Source organism: Ceratotherium simum, chromosome 25 (genome assembly GCF_057802395.1).
Source record: "Ceratotherium simum simum isolate JZ-2026a chromosome 25, ASM5780239v1, whole genome shotgun sequence".
Lineage (NCBI taxonomy): Eukaryota > Metazoa > Chordata > Mammalia > Perissodactyla > Rhinocerotidae > Ceratotherium > Ceratotherium simum.
The window spans coordinates 8,879,265-8,904,708 of NC_141924.1; the positions used below are offsets into that span (position 1 = coordinate 8,879,265).

The 25,444-nt window shown below is 48.2% G+C and overlaps 1 protein-coding gene and 1 long non-coding RNA gene across 2 annotated transcripts in view; one reads left to right on the forward strand and one right to left on the reverse strand.

Moving 5' to 3' along the window:
- The first annotated feature begins 47 nt into the window (after nt 1-47).
- LOC147913713 (uncharacterized) lies at nt 48-2,920 on the forward strand. The gene is made up of 3 exons (XR_015556350.1): nt 48-394; nt 787-936; nt 2,312-2,920. It is a non-coding gene; the product is annotated as an uncharacterized LOC147913713 (long non-coding RNA).
- Nucleotides 938-25,444, reverse strand: part of MEI1 (meiotic double-stranded break formation protein 1) — a 76,322-nt gene continuing 51,815 nt past the window's right edge. Inside the window, exons 21-31 of the mRNA XM_004437916.3 lie at nt 23,294-23,459; nt 21,760-21,864; nt 19,610-19,720; nt 19,131-19,291; nt 16,815-16,896; nt 16,465-16,640; nt 4,282-4,363; nt 3,706-3,812; nt 2,306-2,437; nt 2,004-2,116; nt 938-1,187 (exon numbers count right to left, since the gene is read on the reverse strand). Of these exons, the coding sequence (XP_004437973.1) occupies nt 1,142-1,187; nt 2,004-2,116; nt 2,306-2,437; nt 3,706-3,812; nt 4,282-4,363; nt 16,465-16,640; nt 16,815-16,896; nt 19,131-19,291; nt 19,610-19,720; nt 21,760-21,864; nt 23,294-23,459 (1,281 nt within the window). The 3' untranslated portion in view covers nt 938-1,141. The remainder of the gene's footprint in view (nt 1,188-2,003; nt 2,117-2,305; nt 2,438-3,705; nt 3,813-4,281; nt 4,364-16,464; nt 16,641-16,814; nt 16,897-19,130; nt 19,292-19,609; nt 19,721-21,759; nt 21,865-23,293; nt 23,460-25,444) is intronic.

Here is a 25,444-nt window from a genome sequence, read left to right on the forward strand (position 1 = left end):
CCCCGCCCGCCAGGCTCCGCACGAGTCGGGTACAGGCTTCCCGGGAGGCTAGTCCCGCCCGCCCTGCGCCCGGGCGCTCTATTAAGGTCGATTGGAGTTCAGTCTGCCTGGGGTCTTTGGCCACCTCAAGGGCGCGTTAGCAAACTGGGGCCCTGACCCCGGCCGGGCGGCCTTCCACGCGCCCTCCCCGAAATTGTTTCGCGAGTTGGCAGTATTGTTTAAACTGCAGTTGGCAAGATGAGTTTAGTGGGTCGTGACAAGCACTTTTTTTTTTTTTTTAAGTAACCTGCAGTGCAGAGTTGGCGTATCCCCTGCTTGCCCCCGGTCCACCAAGTTCTAAAGGAAGTTAGTCGGGAGCTTCCCCGTCCGTTCATTAGGACGGCGTTCAGCCCAGGTTTGTGCAGGGCCAGTACGGCCAGGCCTGGGGAGGAAGGGTGGTAGCCAGTTACGGCACCGGGGCCCTCGGCAGGCGGGCGGGAAAGGACCTAGAGGCCCACGTGGGCTGAGCTAGGACAGGAGCGGGCAGCTGTGGAGCGGAGAAATTAAAAGAACCGCACACGTGGGTAAACAAATACAAGCTCCGAGGAGGGCCAGGAGCCAGGGAAGGTCTAAGCTGGGACAGTTTCGCTCAGACAGGAAGGCTGAGAGGGATGACCTGCTCAGCTTCCTTGCCTGGAAATTGTACCTCTCTCCACCTTCCCGTGAGGTGAGGCAGCAGGGAAAGTGCCTCTCAGAGCACTTGGATCACAGCAGCACCAAACACATGGCCTTTCTCTGCCCTTGCAGCCCCAAGGATGGCCTGGCTGGTGTTTTCTGGGTACAACTGAGGCAACCAGCTGGCGCTGGTGCTCCTTATGTGTTACCAGAACAAATCCGTCCCCTCTCCCCCTGAGGAGGCCATCCATCCTGGCTGAGGAACCAGCTGGAGAAGCCAAGGTAAGTTGAGAGTGAAATGTTTTTGGAGAGCCCCACACAGGCATGTAAGTGCATCATTTTATTTCCTGATTCCATTTCAGCAAGGGAGTAAATGACTCCAGATGAATGGCTGCAGTTGTCATCCATTTCCCCAAACTATTGTGCCCTGGCTTTGTCTTCTCTAGGTCTCAGTTCTCTCTGTTTCTGGGCCTTCAAGTCCTGAGGGTCAGTCTCTGATGTGGGACAGGGATACAGCCACCCCTCCCAGGCAGCTGGCAGCAAAACATGAGAGGAGAACAGCAGAGAAGTGGGGCCAACCATGGGAGAACCACACTTCCAGAACCCAAAAAGGGCAAAAACGGTCAGACAAGAACCGAGGTGCCCCTAAGAATAGTGGGAGGGATTCTAAAACTGGGACTTGAACACCTGGGCTAGGTAGTTGCTATACAACAGAGAACTGTTCCAAGGGAGGGAGAAGGAGGAGAGCCAGGGAGGCAGCTGGTAGGCGTGAAGAAGAAGCACCCCCATACACACACACTTCCACACCAAAGTGTCTCTGGAGCACAACAACCCCCCAGAGGGCCTCTGACCACTGCCTACAACCCCAGGCTTTCTCAGGGACGTGCCAGTCACCTAGCACCCACTATGTTGGGCTGAGGGAAGCAGCTGTGCCAAGTGGAGTTGGGCAACTTTGTCCAAAGCTCTTGGGGAAGGACGAACTCCTTCCTGAGTTTGGTGATGTCGCTTTGGAGACAGGCAAATCTGGGGTCCAATCCTGATGGTATCACTGTGTGATCCTGGGCACATCATTTGACCTCCGTGGTCTAAGTTACAACTACATTAACACTCCTAGCTCTGTGAGGATTAGCTACAGTGCATGTAATGTGACTGGCCCTTGGTAGGAACTTAATAAACAGAACAAGTCATTGTCATTGCTATCACTGTTAATTATTCTCACCGACCCCTGCTTGCTTTAGAAGACAAGGCTGTAGACAGTACATCTCTCTGTCCTGAAGCATGATGCCACAGCCTCCTATAGCCTAGGTGACCTTGCCCAGGCCAAAGCTCCCAGATGCAAGAAAGGATACAGCATGTCCTGCAGGGGTGGCTGGGCCAAGGAGGCCCTGGGAAAAAGGTCCTCCAAGGAGGCCTGCAGGGTCTCGGCTGTGCTGTGATCAGCCAGGAGACCCATGCTCTGGACCTGAGGGGAGAAGAGGGCAAGGAAGACAGGCCTTCTCAGTGCCCACTCCATACAGGCCCTCTCTACCCTCCACCCGCTGCACGCCTGACCTCCCACTGGCTGCTGTGGCCAGAGCTCCCACCCTCCACAGGGAAGATGGCATGGAGGGTCTACCTCACAGTGGCTACACAGCATCCCCTTCTGACCCACCTGCAGGAAGAAGTCACGCAGAGCCTGGAGGGTGGTGTTCGAGAGGGCAGAGAGGTCAGCCAAAGCCGCGCCTTGCAAAACATGACCCACCTCGTCATGAGAGAGGACGCTGCTGCTCCGGAACCGCACAAACTGGCCCAAGAAGAGAAGCCCCAGACATGCAGTGATTTGGCATCTCCTTCAGTCATAGTCATTTCCTGTGCTTCTGCTGTGCTCAGCACTGGGCCTGGGACAGAGATCTGAAGTCCACAAAACCCTACCTTCGAGGAGCTCAGAGTTGGTGGGTAGGAGTGGGGTTGTGTCATGGAGAGTGGGATAAATGAGGCAGACTGGGAGACCCTGAGAGAGCTGGCCCTGCTGACCCCTTCAGTTCCCACCACCACCACCACCTGCCCACCACCCCTTGGCCATGCATCTCACACTCATGGCCAAAATGGACTATGTGTGGTTACACAAACACACCACCATGTACTTGTGTACCAGCTATTCTCACTTCACTACGTGGAATATGTTTCCTTTTCTGCCTATTAATCCTGCAAGCCTCAGCTAAAATGTTACCTTCACTGCTAATGTTCTTTCATTTTATTAAAGAAATACAGGCATTAATTGAGTGCTTATTACATTCTCATTCACTTCTCCCTCCCAGCTCTGGCAGAAGCAATTACTCTTTTCTCAGTGTTCCCACACCAACCACTGATTAATTCATTGATCCACTTGACTATCATTCACAGGCTCACTGCTTTGTTGTTTATTTAATGGGCACTAACTGCGTGCCAAGCACTTAGCATGTCTTCTACTGTACTCTACCACTAATAACATCATATTTTAACTATTAGTTTCCTTGTCTATCTTCTCTAGACTGAGGGCCCCTTAAAGGCAAAGCATTTGGTTCATCGACATCTTTGGTACCTAGCATAGGATCTGGCATATAGTAGGCAGCCCTGGTCAATGTTTCATGAGTGAGTGAATGAAAGAGAGTGTCCAGGTCTTCTGAGGCAAGATGTGGGCATTAGAGAAACTCTCTGAGCAGGCCTCTTGTAGAGTAAAGGCCTGCCCAGCCTCTCTACCTTCTTTGAGGATTAGGGTTAGCTAAAGTAAGGTGTCCCTGGCCTCCTCAGGACCACCTAGCTCATGACATTTTTTTTTTTTTAATAATTTTATTTATTTTTTCCCCCAAAGTCCCAGTAGATAGTTAGATAGTTGTATGTCATAGCTGCACTTCCTTCTAGTTGCTGTATGTGGGACGCAGCCTCAGCATGGCTGGAGAAGCAGTGCGTCGGTGCGCGCCCGGGATCCGAACCCGGGCCGCCAGCAGTGGAGCACGCACACTTAACCACTAAGCAACGGGGCCGGCCCTCATGACATTCTTCAGACCACAAGACCATCCTTTCTGTGCTTACCAGAGTCATGAGCCTCAGGATCTCAGGTCTAAGGAAGGAATTCTCTCCAGCATCCAGGAGGGTAAACAGCAAAAATCGATTCCAGGGCTGGGAGGCCACATGGAGTGCTACGGGAAACATCAGTCACCGTGGGTTGTTAATGCTGTTTTTCCAAAGGCCTTGGGACATTGCTAAAGAGGATTTTCTCCTATTGGCTCAAAAAGGGGCTGCTCAGCTAGAGGCAGGGCATTGGACAAGCTGACCCCAGGAGGTTTCTTTCTTTGGGCTTCTATCCATCTATGCTGCCTGGCTCAGGGAGACGACATATCCCACTATTGTGGGAAGCAGGCAACAAGAAGGGCTCTGGCACTTAAGAGCTTTGTGACCTTGGCTGGGCAAGTTACTTGACCTTTGTGAACCTTAGTTCCTCATCTGTATAATGGGCATGACAGTGCCCTTGCAGTGTTGTTAAAAGAACTGAACAAAATGAGTGTGAATCACAGAACAGGGGATGGGACTCTGGAGCAGGCGGGTGGCAGGGGCTGGCCCCCTCCAATCTCCCCCATGGGAACATCAGAAAATGGAGAGGCTTTCTACCGACATCTGGGCTCCGGGCATGCAGGTAGTCAAGCAAGGCCTCCAGGCAGCCAACACAGGCATGGGACAACAGAGGGTCCTTCTGCAAACAAACAAACAAAACCCACAAAAGTTCATGTTAGATTTTGCTACCAATGAGTTTTGCTGCCAACCAAGAAAAAACATTTGGTTTTCAGAATAATTTGGATTTTAGAATTTTGGATTTGAGATTGTGGCCCAGTATTTAATCAAGAAACGTTTGTTGGTTTCATCTCTCACCCACACACAGAGCACAGTGCTTATACTAGTGATTTACCTACCTGCTTTGTTTCAGAAAAAGAGACGAGCCCTGGGCCCCACTAAGAGTTTCAGGGATTACAGACTCTGTAAGAGCCTCACAGTTTATCTGAGCCAGTGGATTTCAACCTTTTTTTAAAGCAGCAGAGCCTTTCACTGAACAAAATGTTATGCTCTAATAAGCATATCAAAAGATCTCATTATTATCAGTCATTAGGAAAATGCAAATTAAAACCACCATGAAATACCACTACACACCCACCAATAGCTAAAATTAAAAAATCTGAGAATACCAAGTGTTGGCCAGAATGTTGAGCAACTGGAACTCTCATATACTTCTGATGGGAAGGTAAAATGGTGTAACAACTTTGGAAAATAGTTTGATGGTTTCTTATAAAGTTAAACATACTTACCATATGTGATAGGCAGAATTTTAAGATGGTCCCATGACCTTTGCTCCCAGATGTTACTCCTGTGATTATGTTACATTTTATGGCAAAAAGGAGACTGTTTTGAGTGGCCCCAATATAATCACACCAGCCCTTTAAAAGCAGAGTTTTCTCTGGCTGGAGGCAGAAGAACCATTGAGACTGGAAGTGTGAGAAGGACTCAAAGTGCATTGCTGATTTGAAGATGGAAGGGCCCATGTGAAAAAGAATGTGGGCAACCTTAAAGAGCTGAAAAGAGGCCCCTGAGGAGGAAGCTGATTCTTTCCCAGATGTCCAGATAAGCACCTAGCCTAGCCAACACCTTGATTACAGCCTTGTGAGACCCTAAGTGAAGAACCTGGTCCAGCCCACCCAGACTTCTGATATGGAGAATTGTGAGATAATAAATGGGTGTTGTGGGGGCTGGCCCCTTGGCATAGCGGTTAAGTGCGCGTGCTCCGCTGCTGGCGGCCTGGGTTCAGATCCCAGGCGCGCACCGACACACAGCTTGTCAGACCATGCTGTGGCGGCGTCCCATATAAAGTGGAGGAAGATGGGCATGGATGTTAGCTCAGGGCTAGTCTTCCTCAGCAAAAAGAGGAGGATTGGCACAGATGTTAGCTCAGGGCTGATCTTCCTTACACACACACAATAAATAAATAAATATTTAAAAAATAAATAAATAAAAAAAATAAATGGGTGTTGTGCTAAGCCATTAAGTTTGTGGTACCTTGTTACACAGTAATAGAAAACTAATATGTCATTTGACCCAGCAATCCCACTCCTAGGTATTTTTTTTTTTTTTATAATTTTATTTATTTATTTTTTCCCCCAAAGCCCAGTAGATAGTTGCATGTCACAGGTGCACATCCTTCCAGTTGCTGTATGTGGGACACGGGCCCAGCATGGCCTGAGAAGCGGTGCGTTGTTGCGCGCCCAGGATCCGAACCCGGGCCGCCAGCACCGGAGCGCATGCACTTAACCACTAAGCCACGGGGTCGGCCCCCCACTCCTAGGTATTTACCTAAGAGAAATGAAAACATACATCCACACAAAAACTTGTACTTCAGTATTAAGAGCAACTTTATTCATAATAGCCAAAACCTGGATGTCGCAAATATCTATCAATAGGTGAATGGATAAACAAATTGTGGTATAGCCATATAATGGACTCCTACTCACCAATAAAAAGAAATGAAGTACTGATATACACAACAATAAAGCATTTCATTAAAGTATTAAGCTAAGTGAAAGAAGCTAGACATGCAAGACCACATATTGTATGAGTTCATTTATATGAAATTCTAGAAATGGTAAAACTATAGTGACAGAAAGCACATCAGTGTTTGCTGAGGGAAGGGGACGGGGAGAGGGGACTGACTACAAAGGGGAACAAGGGAACTTTTTGGGGTGATGGAAATGTTCTATATATCATGATTGTGGTGGTGTTTACAAAACTGTATATATTTGTCAAAACTCATTTAATTATACACTTAAAATCGGTGAATTTAATAAAATTCATGTAAGTTATAGCTCAATAAAACTGATTTTTTTCTTTTAACTGATTTTTTTAAATGTAAAAACAAACTGGCAGAAAAATCCTATGCTCTTCTCATGCTATTCTTTGGAAGGCAGCAACCTGGTGGTTAAGTGTATGGAGCAGATTTGGGTTTGAATCCTTGCTTAGTCACTTACTATCTGTGTGACCCTGGCCAAGGTTGCTTAATCTTGCTGAGTGGGGATAAAAAGATTACCTGGGTTGCTGAGAGGGTTAGATGAGAAATGGATATAGAATGTTTAGCCAGTGCTCCACACAGAGTAAACACTCAAATGGTGAATATCTTAGTGAAATGCCTAACAGGGGAAACACTTCCCCTCTTTAACAACCCCTGAGTCTCCTCCACAGAACCCCTAAGGCCTCCAGGGCACTCAGCTTGAAGTGGTTGAGCTAATCTGCTCACCTCATTCTACAGCTGAGAAAACTAAGGCCCAGAGAGAAAATACTTGACCTGAGGACACCTGGCTAGTAGATGGCAGGTCTAGAATCAAATCCTAGACCTTGTGGTCTTTCTCCATCTCCAATCTAAAATTAACACTTAACCAGTGGGCATTTCCAGCTTCTTCCCAGGAACCCAAGACCACACAGCCATGGGCCAGCATGTCCCGGCTTCCCCACCCGGTGAGGAGCTGTGACCCTAGTGCCACTCTCTGACCCTGTACCCATATTACCCCATACAACCAGCAAGGGCCCCCCTGGATGGTGGGTGAGGAGCTGGGGCCGCTGGGTGCTAGAAAAGCCAGGAAACTACCACTCAGGTAACAATGACTCCTGTTCACAAGATGCACTTCCTGGGACACTGAAAGTACATGGATTTTGTAGTCAAAAAGACTTAGATTTGAATCCTGACCTAAAAGTGTGTGACCCTACAACTTACTCAACATCTCTGGGACTCTGTTTCCTTGTCTATAAAACTGAGATGATAATTTCTACCTTATAGAGAAGTTATGATGAATAAATAACGTATGTCAAGTGCTTGCACAGAGTAGGCACTCAGTAAATGTCCTCTCCCCTTCCTCCCCACTCCTACTCTCCTAGAAACCTTTTTTTTTTTTGGTGAGGAAGATCAGCCCTGAGCTGTCATCCATGCCAATCCTCCTCTTTTTTTGCTGAGGAAGACCGGCTCTGAGCTAACATCTATTGCCAATCCTCCTCCTTTTTTTTTTTCCCCAAAGCCCCAGTAGATAGTTGTATGTCATAGTTGCACATCCTTCTAGTTGCTGTATGTGGGATGCGGCCTCAGCATGGCCGGAGAAGCGGTGCGTCGGTGCGCGCCCGGGATCCAGGCCCGGGCTGCCAGTAGCGGAGTGCGCGCACTTAACCGCTAAGCCACGGGGCCGGCCCTCTCCTAGAACCTTAACCTGACGTCAACATCTGCTCTTCTAGGAATGATCCTTGAGATCAAAACCTCAAGTCTTGTAAAACTAATTAGCTCACTGATTTCCAATGTGATAACAACACATTCCATCCCACCCCAATCAGAAAGCCAAGTCTGAGCACAAAGGATATCTGTCTCTTCCCTGCTCAGGCTCCCCACAGATGTAGCAGCTGGACTGGAATCAGAGAAGTAAGCCTGAAAGAGCACTAAAACCATCTGACCCTACTTAGCAAATTATAGAAAGCAAAACCAACCAGTCCAGAGAACCTCATTCTGAACTTCCAGGTGCAGAGCCAAATGAAGACATGTAGCTGCTTTGAGCGGGCTAAGCCACTGTGCCTCTTCAAACCTGATACTTGTTAACACCTGTTTAACGCATACTTAAAAGTGTGGCTGAGCACTGGGGCAGCAGGGCTGGAGAAGCAGCCTGTGGAAGCGCTTCTCTCCCCTCACTCAGCTCACTCCTCTCAGCCAGTCCAAAACCCTGCAATCTCACTCTCCTCCAGAGATAGGGACCACCAAGAGCATCCCCCTGAACTCACATTTCCTTTCCCAGAGTAGCACCCACCTCTCCCCTCCACCAACTTCTCCCCATGGAAGGAGGAGTGACTAGTCCAACTGATACTCTGAGAGGAGAAACACACTCAGCTCAGCCTCTACAGCAGACTCTCATTTGAACCCACTGTCTACAGAGTATGCTTTGGTCTACTCTTGGCCAAAGGGTAGGCTTACCAGGAGCTGGGGCATGAAGTCCCAGGGTTGTCCAGCTTTTCCTGTGACTGGCTAAATACATTTAATTCTGGGGTGAGGTTGTTGGAAGGCCACTGTGGCCATATATACAGCCATTTTCTCCCAATGGCCTTACCAATAAAATGGAGGTTTTGATCTTCATCTGATTTCTGTGTATACTACACAAATAGTTTCAAATTGGGAAATAGTGGGGTATGGGACCAGAGCACTCCTCATTAGCCCTCTAATCTCAATCAGGGTTTGTCTCACCTCTGCCCCAAATACTTTAAATTTTTTTTTCCCCCCGAAGCCCCAGTAGATAGTTGTATGTCATAGTTGCACAGCCTTCTAGTTGCTGTATGTGGGACGTGGCCTCAGCATGGCCAGAGAAGCGGTCCGTCGGTGCACGGCCGGGAACCGAACCCGGGCCACCAGCAGCGGAGTGCGCGCACTCAACCGCTAAGCCACGGGGCCGGCCCTGCCCCAAATACTTTATGCAGTATTTCCTTCTAATCACACACGATTCCTGGAGTTCTAGACAATATGATGTTTTTTTCATTACATCCCCAGAGCTATTTGTGCTCCTGACAGAATGGACTACCTCCCAGCTCTGCCCAGGAAATGGACCTCTGGGAAATGGTTTGAGAACTTCATTTGCTCTGCTCTTCCTCCACCTCTTCCCAGCAAATCCTTTATGTCTAACCCAAGGTCACTTCACAAGTTCTGTGACTGTTGCAGTCACATGACCTCTCTGAGCTGCAGTTTTCTATCTCATAGGGCTGGCTTATGTGAGAACCACATGAAATCATAGGCATGAAAGGGCTTGGGAAACTGAAAAGTGCTAAAAACTGTATGATGTTTGCTGACACTGCTATTTTTAATTCTACTTCCAGTTGTCTTCACCTCATTGACTTGACTCTATCATCCTACAGTGCACTCCTGGACCTCTGTTTCATGAGTATTCCCTTCCCCAAGACAGAATCCCAGCAGTGGAAGAAACCTTAAGGGTTACACAAACCAACACCCTTCCAGCCCTCCAGCAGGAGTGCTTGCTGGAGACACCTGGTTTCTGCTTAGAAACCCCCAGCCACAAGACACTCCTCTCCATTCCTCCCAAGGCAGCCCACTCTACTGTTAACACAGTCCTGGCCATGAGAAAGGGCCTCCTCCTGTAACCTCTAAGACCAGTTCACACTGACCCCATCTTATCAACAGAAGGTTTTTCAGGGCCAAGCCAAAAATTTGCAAGTCACGTAGCCAGGGCACGCACAGAAGAGAAAATCTTGACCTGAAATGACACCAGAATCAAAGATTCTCCCCACCAAGGAGCCAAAGGACCAGGACACAACTGGAACTTGAAAGTCCGACTCTTATCAGAAGCGAGGGGTCCACTCTAGGAAGATCTGGTGTTAAAGCCTCTTCCACATCTTACCATAAATGTTTAAAGCCCTCCAATTGAAACCTGCCCCACTAGCGTTTCTGTGGTACCACATTTCAGCATACCAGCCTGTTCTCCCTAACCTCTTAAATTTTACCCCAAACCCTGAATCGGGGAGACAGATTTGAGAGCTTTGCCTCCTGTCTCCTTGCTGGTCAACCTCACAATAAAGCCTTATCTTTTCTCAAAAGCTGATGCCATAATAATTGGCTTTTTTTTTTTTTAATAATTTTATTTATTTATTGTTTTTTACCCCAAAGCCCCAGTAGATAGTTGTATGTCACAGTTGCACATCCTGCTAGTTGCTGCATGTCGGACGCAGCCTCAGCATGGCCGGACAAGCGGTGCGTTGGTGCGTGCCCGGGATCCGAACCCAGGCTGCCAGCAGCGGAGCACGTGCACTTAACCGCTAAGCCACGGGGCCGGCCCAATAATTGGCTTTTTATGCATATTGGGCAGGGGGAGTATCCCAATTTTGTGCCGTAACACTCCTGTCTTCCTGCAGCTCTACCCACCAGCCTAGGTCTCCATCTCCAAAGAAACTCAGAACAAACACTTCATTTCTACTCTGAAGACATTCAGAGATTTACAGTCTTGTGCCCCTCTGAGAACTAAGCAGACGGGAAGTCAGCCTCAGCTTCTTCCCACCACTCCCATGGCACCCAAATCACTCCAGTGACCAGTGCCCTTCCTCAGACCCCTCTGCTGCCACTGACCTGCTCTCTTCCCCCCATGTGACCCAGCATAGTGAACCCTGGACAGCCTCTCCATCCTCACTTCAACTAACACTTCTCTGTGCTGTGCTCTATTCCTGGGGGAATGGAGGCTGTTCTCATAGGCCCAAATTGCTTAATGCTGAAAGACTCCTTTTATTTTGCAGATAGAAAAAATGAGGATCAGTAAGAAGTGACTTGCTAAACTCCTTCAGAGTTAGAAGCTGGGCAGGGCTACAATGCAGATCTGTGTGACTCTGACCAGTGCTCCTTCCATTGCATTGCACTGGGCCACCTCAGACCGCTGAAGATTCTGCACACTGCCAGCATTCAGTCTGTGATGCCATGTGACTGCTTTGACCCAGAGATGTCAGGGAGGACCAGCACCCAGTGCCCTAGCTTAGGCCTCATTGTCATTTTTTTCCCTTTGATACCATTTGTTTTGTGTGTGAGAGAGGAAGATTAGCCCTGAGCTAACATCTGTTGCCAATCCTCCTCTTTTTGCTGAGGAAGATTGGCCCTGGACTAACATCTGTGCCCATCTTCCTTTACTTTATATGGGACGCCATATAAAGCCACAGCATGGCTTGACAAAGCAGTGCATCAGTGTGCGCCCGGGATCCAAACCTGCGAACCCTGGGCCGCCACAGTGGAGCGTGCATACTTAACCGCTGCGCCACTGGGCCGGTCCCTGATGATACCATTTTTTAAATTAACAGCTTTAATAAGCCAATGTTACTGCAATAAAAAAAAATTTTTTAATTAAAAGAAATAAAATAGCTTTATTGAGATATAATTCACAAACCATAAAATTCATCCTTTTAAAGGTATAATTCAGTAGTTTTAGTATATTCACAGAGTTGTACACCTTTGTAATTCCAGAATATTTTCATCATCCCAAAAAGAAACCCCATACTCATTAGCAGTCACTCTCTATTGCCCCACCCTGCCCCCACCAGTCCTAGGCAACCATTAACTACATTCTGTCTCTACGGATTTGCCTATTCTGGGCATTTCACATAAATGAAATCATTTAATATGTGGCCTTTTGTGTCTGGCTTCTTTCACTTAGCATGTTTTCAAGGTTAATCCATGTTGTAGCATGTCAGTACTTCATTACTTTTTATAGCCAAATAGTTTTCAATTGTATGTATATACAGTTTGTTTATCCATTCATCAGCTGATGGACATTGGGGTTCTTTGCACTTTGGACCTATTATGAATAGTACTGCTATGAGCATCTGTATACAAGTTTTTGTGTGGACAAATGCTTTCAATTTCCTTGGGCACATACCTGGGAGTAGAACTGTTGTGTCATATGGCAATGCTATGTTTAGCTTTTTGAAGTACTTCCAGGCTGTTTTCCAAAGTAGATGCACCATTTTACATTCCCAACAGCAAAGTAGAGGCACCATTTTACATTCCCAACAGCAATGTATGAGGGCTCCAATTACTCCACATCCTTCCCAACATTTAGTATTATCTGTCTTTTTGATTTTAGCTGTCCCAATGGGTGTGAAATGGGCCTCTGTCATTCACTTGGGTCATTGCAACAATCTCTTGCTCAATAGTCCCCTTGCCTCCAGGCTTTCTTTTCCTACTCATACCTACTGTGGCTGCCAGAGTGATCTTTCAAAACCACAGTCTGATAGATTCCTTCTATAGCTCCCCACAGCACTTCTTAGCCTGGCACATAAGGCATTGCCCAATCTGGCCCCTGCCTAGCTTTTCAGTCTCTTCTACTTCTCACCACACCCCCACACACCACTATGCACTTTCATATTATGTGATTTTTGCTCATGCTGTCCTCCCTGCCTGGAATGTCCTTCCCTCTACCTCTACCTAACACCATTCAAGGCTGACTTCAAATGTCACCTTCTCTGTGAAGCCTCCTCTGACCCCCAACGCAGGGGAAGTTTTTGCCTAAAAGAAGCTTAGTTTTACAGAAGACAGAAAAGCCAACTACTGACCGTATAATAAAATATGCTAAATGTAATCCTCAATACAGGGCTGAATAAACCATTCTGGGAGCTTCGGAGAGAGAGACTTCCACTATTCTTGGATTACTGTGGAATAAATGTTTACTGAATGTATGAATGATTGAACAAATAAAGAGCTATTTTTAAACAACAAACCTGAGGGAGGCTTAACTCCAGTCCTGAGGGAAGGACAGAAAAACAGAATGACTCTTCCACATACTTCCTGAGGTCCTGGGCAGTGACAGAAGGGATACTGTGGCTGAAAGCAAAAGGCTAGGGAATTTCTCAGGAGTGTGGCAGTGACAGAAAGGAGGAAGGGGCTACTTGGTCCTGTTCGCCAGGCAGTAACAGGGACAGGGACTGTGAGGCTAAGGCAGGCTTCTCACCAACACTCTCCTATCACCAGTGTAGGCCCAGGAGCCTCTGCATGAGGGCTTCATGAGTTACTCCAGTTGGTTCCCTCTCCAGGGAGTGCTGAGGGCAGTCAAAAACTTCCAGAGACAAATACTGTTTGATTCTACTTATATGAGGTAACTGGAGGAGTCAATTTCATAGAGACAGGAAGTAAAATAGTGGTGGCCAAGGGCTGGGAGGAGCGGGGGTGGGGTGCGGAGACGGTGGCAGGGGGAATGGGGAGTTATTGTTTAATGGGGACAGAGTTTCAGTTTGAGAAGATGAAAAAGTTCTGCAGATGGATGGTGGTGGTGTTACCACCACAATGTGAATGTACTTAATGCCACAGAACTGTACACTTTAAAATGGTGAGTTTTGTTATGTATATTTTACCACAATTAAAAAAAAAACAAAACTGCCAGAGGTAGAGGAGAGTGTCACAGGCCTGGTGACACCATGCTCTTGGGCAGGGGAGGTGAATGGGAATGGTGCTACAATAAATCACTGGCCCCTTAGTGTTTAGGTTATCAGTTTGAAGACGGCTTTTTACCACTCAAGGCGTAGTTCAAATGCAACCTCTCCTGTGGAGCCTTCTTTGATTGTGCTTCCTACAATCTGTGGGTGCTTAAACGGCTGGAACTGTGTCATATTCATTTCTATGTCCTCATTCATTCATTCACCACACATTACTGGATGCCAATTCTGTGCCAGCCTTTATGCCGGGTATTGAGTTTAAGGGAATCATTTTTCCCTCATGTTCTCAATATTAAAACAGGAAGTTCAGCCCTTTCAGAAACATTGGAGAGAAAGCGTTTGCCCTCCCTCCCACCCTTAACCGGCTCTTTCTCACCCAAGGAGAGATTTACCTAACAGGTGAGATGCTAGCTTAATGTGTACTGTGCCCTCAGGGCAGGATTAAGGTATTATAGGTCATGCTCCCATGAACTTAAACTCTTAAGATCTTGGCCAGCTGGCTAAGGGTCCATAATGAAAACACAATTTTCCCACTTATGGGCTCCTGGTCTGGCCTAGGGGAAGGAAGGTGGTTTAAAAGCTCCTTTTGGGGGCCGGCCCTGTGGCTTAGCGGTTAAGTGTGCGTGCTCCGCTACTGGCAACCCGGGTTCGGATCCCGGGCGCGCACCGACGCACCGCTTCTCCGGCCTCATGGCCACATCCCACATACAGCAACTAGAAGGATGTGCAACTATGACATACAACTATCTACTGGGGCTTTGGGGGAGGAAAAAAAAGGAGGAGGATTGGCAATAGATGTTAGCTCAGAGCCGGTCTTCCTCAGCAAAAAGAGGAAGATTAGCATGGATGTTAGCTCAGGGCTGATCTTCCTCACAAAAAAATAAATAAATAAAAAGCTCCTTTCGGATAGAATCGATAAAGCTAGTATTGTAAAATGTTAATGGTAGATCTAGGTGATTGATATAAGAGTGTTCACTATAAAATTCTTTCATCTTTGCTGTATATTTGAAAAATTTCAGACTAAAAAAAGGCCCATTCTTAAGTCCCAGCTACATTCTGCTGTGTGTTTATCAGGAATAAAGGCGATGTTTTGGTTCTCATCTGATTCCTGATTTCTGAATTGGTTTTGAACCCACAAGGGGAACAAGACACAAAGATTAACCAGACACAGACCCTACCTTGAGGAGCTCACAGCCTGAGGAAGACAGATATGAGAACAGGAACTTACAACAGAGAGAGCTAAGTGCTACAATATGATAGAAGTTTGATCCATAAAGAGCACACAGCCTTGTGCATAGATGTGCTGGCAGGACAAGACTCAGCAACCACAGAGCCAGCACAGGGCCCACTCCTGGAGCATCCTCCATCTCCTTACATTTCTCAACTTCCCCCACCTTTTGCACAGGCCCAGTGAGGCTCAATCCTTGAACATAATCTCCCACAATCAACAGCCATATCATAGACATGTGCAGTCATTATCTGGGCACCATGTGGAATCTACTCAAATCAAGGCTCCCAACCCACCCCCAGGAAGTCTCTGCAACTCCTCTCACTCATTTGCTGGCTCCCCCCGCCTCTCCTCCTCTTGCTCCATGAATGCCTTGCCATCAGATCAGACCATGTGGATCTCTGACTGTCTTGGGCAAACTCCAAGAGGCAGTAAAAGAGAGTCCAAGTCTACCTAAAACAGCATAAAAGACTGGGGCTTTGGTCAGCCTACAGTGACCAGCTCATACTTGAAAATAATAGACAATAAGCTCCTTCAAAGAGAAGAAAGTCCTGGGGAACCAAGGGTGGGAAACAGGCCACAAGGCCAGGGACAGGGAATGAGTCCATATCAGAGAACGAAATGATGCTGCTATCAAGATCAATTCCATCTCTGATGCCCCCTGCCCTTGGGGACCTAGGACAAGTCACTTGGTCTTTCCAGCACAGCTCAAGCACCTCCCCCAGGAAGCCTTCTCTGATAGCTAGCCCCACACTCACCCTCCACCAGCCTATTAGCTACGTCCTGTGCCACCACAGTGCTGTGCGTCCCTTTAGCCCAGCACTGACCACACTGAGTTATCACCTCCTGTCTACATGGCACCATCCCCACACCCCAACTGTTAACTCCTCAAAGGTAGGCACCTGACCTATCTCCATGCCCCCACACTCTTCATAGTATGTGATGGCTCGACAAGCAATGATTTCCAAGAGTCCTCTAAGCTGTAAAAGACAAACCCCTCGGGGGTGTTTTGTGTTTTGCTTGCCCAGGATCCATTCCTCCTTCTTCTGGGAACAATTTTCTTCTGTGGAACGATCCCTCTCTTATGTTCATGTGGGTTATGGACAGCTGACCATATGCCCCAGCCTCCAGGGCACTCACTCAAGCCAGGTCAATCAGAGCATCCCACGCCCTGGCTATAGTGATTGGCACATTACCCAACCAGGCTAATGAGACTCAATTCTGGGGACTACTGGGAAAGAGAAACTTGCTGCTGGAAGGATATAAGACAGAAGCTACTGTTGGTCATCCTACCATTCCATGAGAATAAAGCTGACAAAGAGAAATGCAGAGCAACGAGATGAAGACAGAGTTCTGATGACATTGTCTGAACCTCTGGGATCCAGCTGTGCCTGAAGCCAGTATCAACCCCTGGACTTCTTGGTTATGAGAGAATTTGAGTTTCATTCTGTCACTGTAACAAGTCCCAATCAATCCACCCTCCAGGCCTGGTGGGAATACCAGGCTCTTGACAGGCAGCCACCCCTTCCTGCTCTTGCCCTGGCAGAAGCAGGCTCCACCGCCAGGGTCCCACTCAGCAAGAGCCTTACCTGCACCAGGAGGTTCTGCAGTCCAATGACCAGGGACAGCACTTGTGACGTTCCCAGTGGAGCTAGGACAGTGTCCTCAGGGGCTGGTGGTGGCTGGGTGCCTGAAGGCACCAGGGCCACCAGGATAGAGGAAAAGCTTTGTTGTAGAGCTGTCCGCAGGAAGCGTAAGATGGCAGCTGAAAGCAAGAAACTCCTTACACCCAGTTCCTGCCTCCTTCCCTACCTCCCACCAGCTCTGTCATAAGGGGAAGACAATGGAGATAATAAAGGCTAGTCTGGGAAGGGTGGTCCCATCTCAGAATCTAGGGAAAAAGCTTATTTTTTCCTACTAGAGGCCCCAAGACCCACACCTGAGAGCAGCGCAGCCTTTTTCTTTGGAAAGCTGAGGGCCTTCAATACTTGGTCCAGTTCCACGGACAGTGTCTGGTGAACCTGGCAGGGAAGGGGTAAAGGGATAACCCCCACATTCTGGGAGCTTGGGCAGAACATAACCTGCCTCAATATCTCTTCTACCCACCCACATACCTGCTGCATCCAGAAGGGCAGAGGAGGCCACACAGAGTCTTGTGAGCCTCACCCGTCCTGAATTTAGGAGTGTGAGGAGGAAAACCAAGCCCGTACCTGGAGAACCCTTTTCTCAAATCTCCTCCATCCTCAAGGACCTCCTCCACCAGGGAGCCTTCCCTGGCCATCTGTGGTTCAGTCTCTGCCTCAGCCAACCATCCACCCAACTTAGATCTGGAGTCAGACAGCCCAGAATCAAAATCCTGGCTCTACCATTTGCCAGCCGTGTGGCCATGGGCAAGTCACTGCACTGTACCTCTCTCAGCCTTCCTCACTTTCTTCATCTATAAAATGGAGACAATGCACCAGCTTTCACTCCCTCCAGAGCTATTGTGAACAGGAGAGGATCAGCATTGGTGAATGTGCTCCTTAACGTCAAAGCAATGTCCATGGGGCTGGCCTGGTGGTGTAGTGGTTAAGCTTGCACATTCCACTTCGGTGGCCCAGGGTCCACCAGTTTGGATCCTGGGCATGGACCTATTCACCTCTCATCAAGCCATGCTGAGGTAGTGTCCCATATAGAAGAGCTACAACTCTACAACTATGATACACAACTATGTACTGGGGCTTTGGGGAGAAAAAAGAAAAAAGAGGAAGATTGGTAACAGATGTTAGCACCAGGCCAACCTTTCTCAAAAAAAAAAAGGGGGGGGAAATGTCCAAACTGAGGGGTTAGTTGGGGTGGCAGGTTCAAAGCTGTGAGTTCGCTCTGCTCTCCTCATTCAGAACACAAGCTGCCTGAAGGCAGGAACTTCTCCTCTGCTTGGATCTATCACAGTCTGGCACAAAGCAGTTCCTCAAAAGTGTTTGTTGGCTGGTGTAATCAGCAGGTTCTAGGCAGAAGAACCAACTTGTACAAAGGTAAGGAGTTACCATACTAATGTAAGATGTTAATAGAAGAAACTGGGTAGGGGTTATATAGGAACTCTGCTATCTGCTCAATTTTTCTATAAATCTATGACTGTCCTAAAAACAAAGGCTATTAAAAATCAATGAATCAATCAAAAACAAACAAACAAAGGTATGGAGACCTGAAAGAGCACAGCTGACTGGGAAAAGAGCAAACACTTGGTCAGAGGTCAGGGAAGGAGGGTGGAAGGGCAGAAAGTAAGGCTGCAGAGGGGCCAAGTAAGAAGGGTCTTGGCGGCCACGTGGAAGACAAAAAGGCTGCTGAAGGAGTGTGTGCAAAGGGGAAGTGCAGACAGACTGTGGCTGCAGGGATAGGAGATTTAGAGGAGGGGAGAGGCTAGGAGATTGTGAATAGGCCACATTAGTGGTGAGGACAAACGATGAGGCCTGAGCTAGGCCTGGGGAGGACTTAGAGTGGAGGCAGTTAGTGGGTAATTGGCTAGGAGTGAGCTGAGGGCCAGGGCAGAGCCAAGGACAAGGTGCAGGCTTCCACCCAGGCAGATGACTGCAGGGGTCTGAGTGGGCCCAATGCCTCATGCAGAAAAGGAGGAAAGGTTCCTGTCCCAAATCAATGCCATGGGCAACAACCTGCAGATCTGCTATAGCCTATATCTGCCACAGCTTGCAGCCACCCTAGAGGCCAAACTTGAACACTGACTTCACAGCTTGCCACTCAGCACTTCAAGGTCACAGGCTGGCTTCTGCCTCCCTGTCCAGTCTGACAGTCCACTTCCTACATTCTAGCCACACAGCACCTCACCACTCTCCAAATATGTACACCACGTCCTAACATTGTGCAGCTTCATGCCTTTGCTCATATTGTTCTCTTTACCTGGGATGCCTTTCCTCACTCTTTGCCTGATATAATCTTCCTTACCTTTCAAGGCTTTGCTTAAAGACTACAATACAAGTTCCTGAAGTGTAGAGTACATGCTGTATTCATTTTTTATTCCTCTGTGCCTAGAATACAGGCTGGCATGTAGGTGATCCATGTGTGCTAAATGGGTTAATGTAAACCAAGCTGACATCAAACCAGGATGTTTTCCCCCATTTTGTAGGCAAGGAAACTGAAGCTCAGAGAGTTAAATACCTTGCTGAGGTTATACAGCTAGTAAGCCACACAGCTGAGACCAGAACTCAAGATCTTTATCACTCCTTTATGTGCCCCAAAGCCACAGGGGTTAGAGACTAACCTGCAGACTGCCATTGTGCTGCTGGGCAGAGAAGGAGGCAGTGAGCAGCCAGGCGGAGCAAAGCAGTGCTGTCCCGGGAGAGCCCGCCTCGGCCCAGGTGAGCGCCAGCATCTTCTCCAGAAGCTTTATCAGGGCCGTGCTGCTCAGGAGCACTGCAGCAGCTGTGGAGGGTCCAGCAGGGCAGGGGCCACATGAGTTACACAGGAGCCCCAGCTCAGTGCCACCACGATGGTTAGTTAGCACCCAACGGGGGCTTCACAAAGATGTGGTGAATGAAAAAAAGGATCAGCTTGAGGCTCTAAGGGTTCCAGCGTCATTCCAGAACTACAGGTTATCAGAACCAGAAAGGACCTCATGACATCTGATCCAGCCACATCCACCTCATTTATATTTTTAAGATGGAAAAACTGAGGGCAGCAAGGGCCTCAGACACTGCCCAGCACCCTTCCTCTTCACTATCCCAGCCTGGGCCCCAGCACCTCTTTTCTGACTGGCCGGTGTGGTTTGATGAAGGCTCCAATACAGGAAGTTGAAGGAGGGCTGCAGGATGTCCGCATCAATGGGGTTGCATTTCCCACACAGCTTGCTCACTACAAGAGATGAGAGTCGCCAGGCACCCCATCACACACCACTCCATGGCTTTTCTTTTTTTTTTGTGAGGAAGATCAGCCCTGAGCTAACATCCGATGCCAATCCTCCTCTTTTTGCTGAGGAGGACTGGCCCTGAGCTAACATTCGTGCCCATCTTCCTCCACTTTATGTGGGACGCCGCCACAGCATGGCCTGACAAGCAGGGCATCGGTGCGTGCCCAGGATCTGAACCCCGGCCGCCAGCAGTGAAGTGCGCGTACTTAACCACTATGCCACGGGGCCGGCCCCCACTCCATGGCTTCACTTCTTACAGATAATGGCCCTCACCTGGCTAATTTCAGATGTCAGTCTTGGAGATTAAGCACAGACTAAGTGTCCCCGGTATTACAGCCAATGGAAAGAAACACAGTGACAAACCTGAAGGCATGTTCACACCCTCCATCTGAACAAACATCAGGCAAACAGCCCACAGCTGCACGTTAGAACAGACTGCACAAGTTCAGGTGGTCAAAAGTTATCCTATAACAGTGCTCATGCCAGCATAGACCCCAGGTTGGAGGGTCTTCAGAGGTCATCTAGCCCAACCTGTCAACCTTAGCAGGAAGAATATCCAACCTCTGAATTCTTCCAGCAATGGGGCACTCACCACCTTTCCAGGGGAGCTCTGTAACCATCAATGTGCAGTTCCCTGAACTTGCCATATGCTCTCTCTCACATCACCCCCATCTGGCTAACTCCTTAACTCCTGTTCAGATTCAGCTCAAAGTTCACCTCCCCCATAGAGCCTTCCTTAACTTCTCAAGGCAAGAGTAGATACCTCTTCATGCTCCCCCAACCCTCATCAGAGCAGTTACTACACTGTAGACATCTATAGAACACATTCCTTTCCTCCTGGGAATCTCCACTCATTGCTCCCCCAATATGACATCTATCTAAGTCTCTATTCACTTTTGTGGCAGCCACATCACACTTGACTTCTAATTGGCTTGTTGTCAACCAGACAAGCAAGCCCCTCCCACATCCTCACCCCTGAACTACTGTCCTCTATCCACAATGCTCTCAAATAAAAGTACTCAAGGGTTATATGTAAATGTATATTACATTTCACATTTATGTTTCAGCCCGTTATTCCTCCCTGTCAGAGGCCCTTTTGACAGCTGATTTTGTCTCACACAGACCTCTCTCCCAGCTGAGTGTTATCATTGACCTGACAGACAGGCCAGCAACGACCAGCATTGCCAGGAAGCGATGGGCCTGGAGGCGCACTTTGAGCCTCACACTGATCTTCTCATGAAGAGGTCTGGGCTCCAGGCAGGGAAACAACCATCCTCACCTGCGGCCAGAAGACCTGACAGTCCACAGGTACTGAAGACATGCCATTTTTCCTATTAATTTCAACCTTTCCTCAACAAATCTTCCTGAAGGTACTGCCTATGAAGTGGGAACTGTGTCAATGAGCGATGAAAGGTCCTAATGACGTTTGGGGTGTGGGTAGAAAAGAGGCCTAGAGAACTGTGAACTGGATCATCAGATCCTGAATCAGCTGTGGGGTAAGGTGGAGAACTAAACTTGTGTCAGGAAAAAATGAATTTATACGGATAGTATCTGCTGAAGGCCTACTGTGTGCCAAGCACTGTATGGCATTCTACATCTACAGTAATTCCTTGTCTCAACCCTAAATCAGGTAAGTACTGTTATTTTACCTACAAGGAACCTAAGGCTCATAGAGTCTAGGTGATTGCCCAAAGTCGCATAGCTAGTGACTAAGCTGAGAACAAACCAGGCCTTCCCGACTCCAGAGCTTATGCTTGTCACACAATGATATATAAATTTTTTTTGTCTCCCAAACACTCCCAGGGAACAAGCAGAGAGATCTGGAAGGTCCCTTAGCAATAAGCCCACAGGAACAGAATGACCCACTAGCTTCTTCCAAAGAGATGAAAGGATGAAGAAAGGAGGAATGCCAGTGCTACTGAGGAAGCATCCACAGCACACCCAGCCCTGGGCCCTGAGGCACTGTCCCAAGTGGCCAGGGCACCTTGGTGAAGGAGCTTCATGGCCATGCTGTCCAGTTCTTGCTCTGACTCGTTCCTCAGCTGCACTAAGGAGAGGAGGCTCAGCAGCAACGGCAGGTTCCCCGAGTCTGTGAGGAGCAAGGAGGGCTGGTCAGGGGTCCTGATGTTCAGATCACCTCAAGGTCAGACAGACACCCCACCCCACTGTAAATGGTTTGCTGGGATTTAACCCTACTTCCTACCTTCTTCCTTCTTCATTGGGAACAGGGGCAACTGATATACTGAGTGCCAACTCTAGGTTGGGTACCAGGAATTCAACATTTCACTTAATTCTCTTAAAACCATGTGAAACAGGGATCGTTATTCCTATTTTGCAGTGAGGAAAATTGAAACCCAGAAAGGCCAAGTGACTTCTTCAAGGTCCCACAGCCAGTAAGTGGCAGGGCCAGGACTTGAACCCAAATCTGAATCAAATGCCCACAGTCTTTCCACTATGTGTTTCCACAAAACCTCATGGCTCTTAAATACTATTATCAGTTAGATGTGGCTTATCCTTCCCTGCAAAGGAAGAACTCAGCTTCTCCAGACACCCTTATACCCACCTCCAAACCCCCATCCTCAGTCAAGACTGGACCAAGTGCCACAACTCTCCTCCCACTCCCTTTTTTTGTGTGTGTGTGAGGAAGATCAGCCCTGAGCTATCATCCGTGCTAATCCTCCTCTTTTTGCTGAGGAAGACCGGCTCTGAGCTAACATCTATTGCCAATCCTCCTCCCTTTTTTCCCCCCGAACCCCCAGTAGATAGTTGTATGTCACAGTTGCACATCCTGCTAGTTGCTGTATGTGGGACATGGCCTCAGCATGGCGGGAGAGGCGGTGCGTCGGTGCGCGCCCGGGATCCGAACCTGGGCCACCAGTAGCGGAGCGCGCGCACTTAACCGCTAAGCCACGGGGCCGGCCCTCCCACTCCCTCTTAATTGCTTGGAAATTTAATTTAAAAATTCAACTTTCAAAAAATAGGGAAAGACACACCAATCCCAGCCTTTTCAGTGTCTTCATACAGTACCAAACATCAAGCTTCCTTGACTCCAGTGAGTCCCATTCCAGATTTGGAAACTATCCTTCTGGATCTCACTGGGATCTTCCAATATATCACAGACCCACCCTCCTCCTGCTGGCTGCTGCTGCCTCCCTGGCCTCCCCCATATTTCCCGCTTTCTTCTTCCCAACTAGGGGCTGCCATTATTGTGACAAATAGCTCTGAGCACATGCTGTGCAGGGTGGGGACATGCATGCATACATCAGACACATCCACTCATGCTAAACACACAGAGACATTAAATATAATTAAACACACACACACACACTCCAAACCAAATATAATGAGCACTCACTCTCCAATGAGAGGAAGGATATAAAGTATAGCTTGATGACACACTGGTCTGACTTTTCTTTTGAAGAGAAAACTGATTCTGTCTCCTGGAGCAGATCTTATCAAGGATGCCTACTCCTTACTGACCTTCAGGTCAAAATATACCCCAGCAGCTGCAGACTGACCTCCTGAGGGGGAGGCCCCACGCTCCACTAGCAGATGCTGTAGGATCAGCAGGAAGTGACCTCGGATGAGACCACCCACTTGGACATCCTCATTCCTCCTTAAAAAGGTCCTCAGGACAATCAGTACCTTGCGGGCTGTGTCCACTGGGCTGGAATAGATGAGGTCCTGAGCAGGAGAGAAGAAAGTCATAACTCAGAGGGCATCACAGTTGGGGACAGGTAGTAAAGAAGAAGGGGGCTGGGAAAGGACCCAGGATGATGGTGTCACAGAACCTGGGGAAGGCAGTGCTCACTTACTCAGCACCTATCATGTATCATCCTGTCGAATAGGTCCATCCTAAACAGGAGGAAACAAAGGCTCAAAGAGATTACATGATGTGCCATAGGTAACTAAGCCAGTAAGTGGCACAGCTACGATTTGAATGCAGGTCTCCTAACTCCAAGTCCAAAACCCTTTCTACTTTCCAGGATGCCTCTCTCAAGCAAATGGAAGTATTAGGATCAAGAAGAGGTTATTTCAGGACAGGGGACCTGAGTGTGCCTTAAAGGAGAAGAGGAAAGGGGGATGGAGATGTCACAGGGCAGGGAGAGAATGGGTTAGGACAGATTCAGGGCAGGAAGGGAAGCGAGGACCAGGTCAGGCCCCTTGTTTGCCATGGCATCTGGTTATTTTTGCCCTAAGCTATAAAGGCCTTGGGTTCAGAAGGTGGAAAAAGACATTGCTTTTTATTTGCTTTCACAGTTATTTTAATGAGTATATTTTAAAGGCAAAGCCAGTCAGAAGCTGCACCAGAGGCTATCCCACAGCTCCTGGCACCTACTAGCTCAAACAAGTCAATTCCTTTGGACAGGCTAACATACTGGGCCAGTTATGGCTGGGTGCTATGAATCTAAGGTCACAAACAGACTCCCTTTCCAGGGAGGACAGCTCCTGACACACAGAGAGACATGGCTACAGGGCACCTGGCTAGACAAATCCAAATGTGCTGATCACTGGAGGGCACCAGGGTTGGCTCTTCACAAACCTCCACAGCTGCCAGAGAAACAACTATAATATCAGTAGCAACCACTCAGTTAGGCTCATAATGTCAGGTACTGTGCAGTGTTTAAACAGTAGCTGTATGTCTGTTTATACATTATCTGTATCTTCAGAATAACTCTTCCAGGTAGGTGTCACCCCAATTTGTCAAATGAGGAAACTGGGGCAGATTAAGTAGTTTGCCTATCAAGAAAGCAGTGGTGTTGTGAATTCCACTACACTATGAGTTAATGAAGAACAGGGATGAGATCAGCTTCATCTTTGTCATCCTGTAGGGACTCAGAAAACATCTCTAGAAGGAGAGGATCACGAATGGGAGGGCTAGAGGGAATCTCAGTTCATTTCCCATCAACCCTTTTACTTTATGGAGTATGAGGCTGAAGCCCAGAGGGGGCATGATTTGCCCAAGGTCACAAGGCCCAAGGCCAAACCAGTTTCTGGGTCCTGCTCCTTCACCACCACCACATGGCTGCCAGAATGCCAGAGATGGTCTCTCAGGAACCTGAGTTAGTAAATTTTAAAGGTACAAAAGGAAGGGCCTACTCAGCCTTTGGTGGCCATGCTGAATGCTGGGAGAAGGTGTGCACTCCACCACATGGGTGAGTGGGAAGGCCCTGGTAGGAACATAGCCCACTCTGCAGTCTCTCCTACCCAGAGCTGTCCACAACTCGCTGGGACTGGACTGACCAGGGTGATGTGGCCAAGCAGGGAGCAAACAGAGCTTCTGTGACATCACTGTTTTTCACATCTAAACAACCTACATGAAAGACCACCCATTGATAAGCGTGGCAATTAACAGCTTTGTTTTCAGCTGTTAATTACCCATGTCAAAAACAGAAATTGGTACCAACAAATGTTTTTAGACCCTTTTCCCCTCCTATGGCTAGAAGCTGGGGAGAAATGGCAGGAATTATATATATATACAGACAATAAAGCTGTTCCTCACTATTTTTTTTTTATAATTTTATTTATTTATTTATATTCCCCCCAAAGCCCCAGTAGATAGTTGTATGTCATAGCTGCATATCTTTCTAGTTGCTGTACGTGGGACGCGGCCTCAGCATGGCTGGAGAAGCGGTGCGTCGGTGTGCGCCAGGGATCCGAACCCGGGC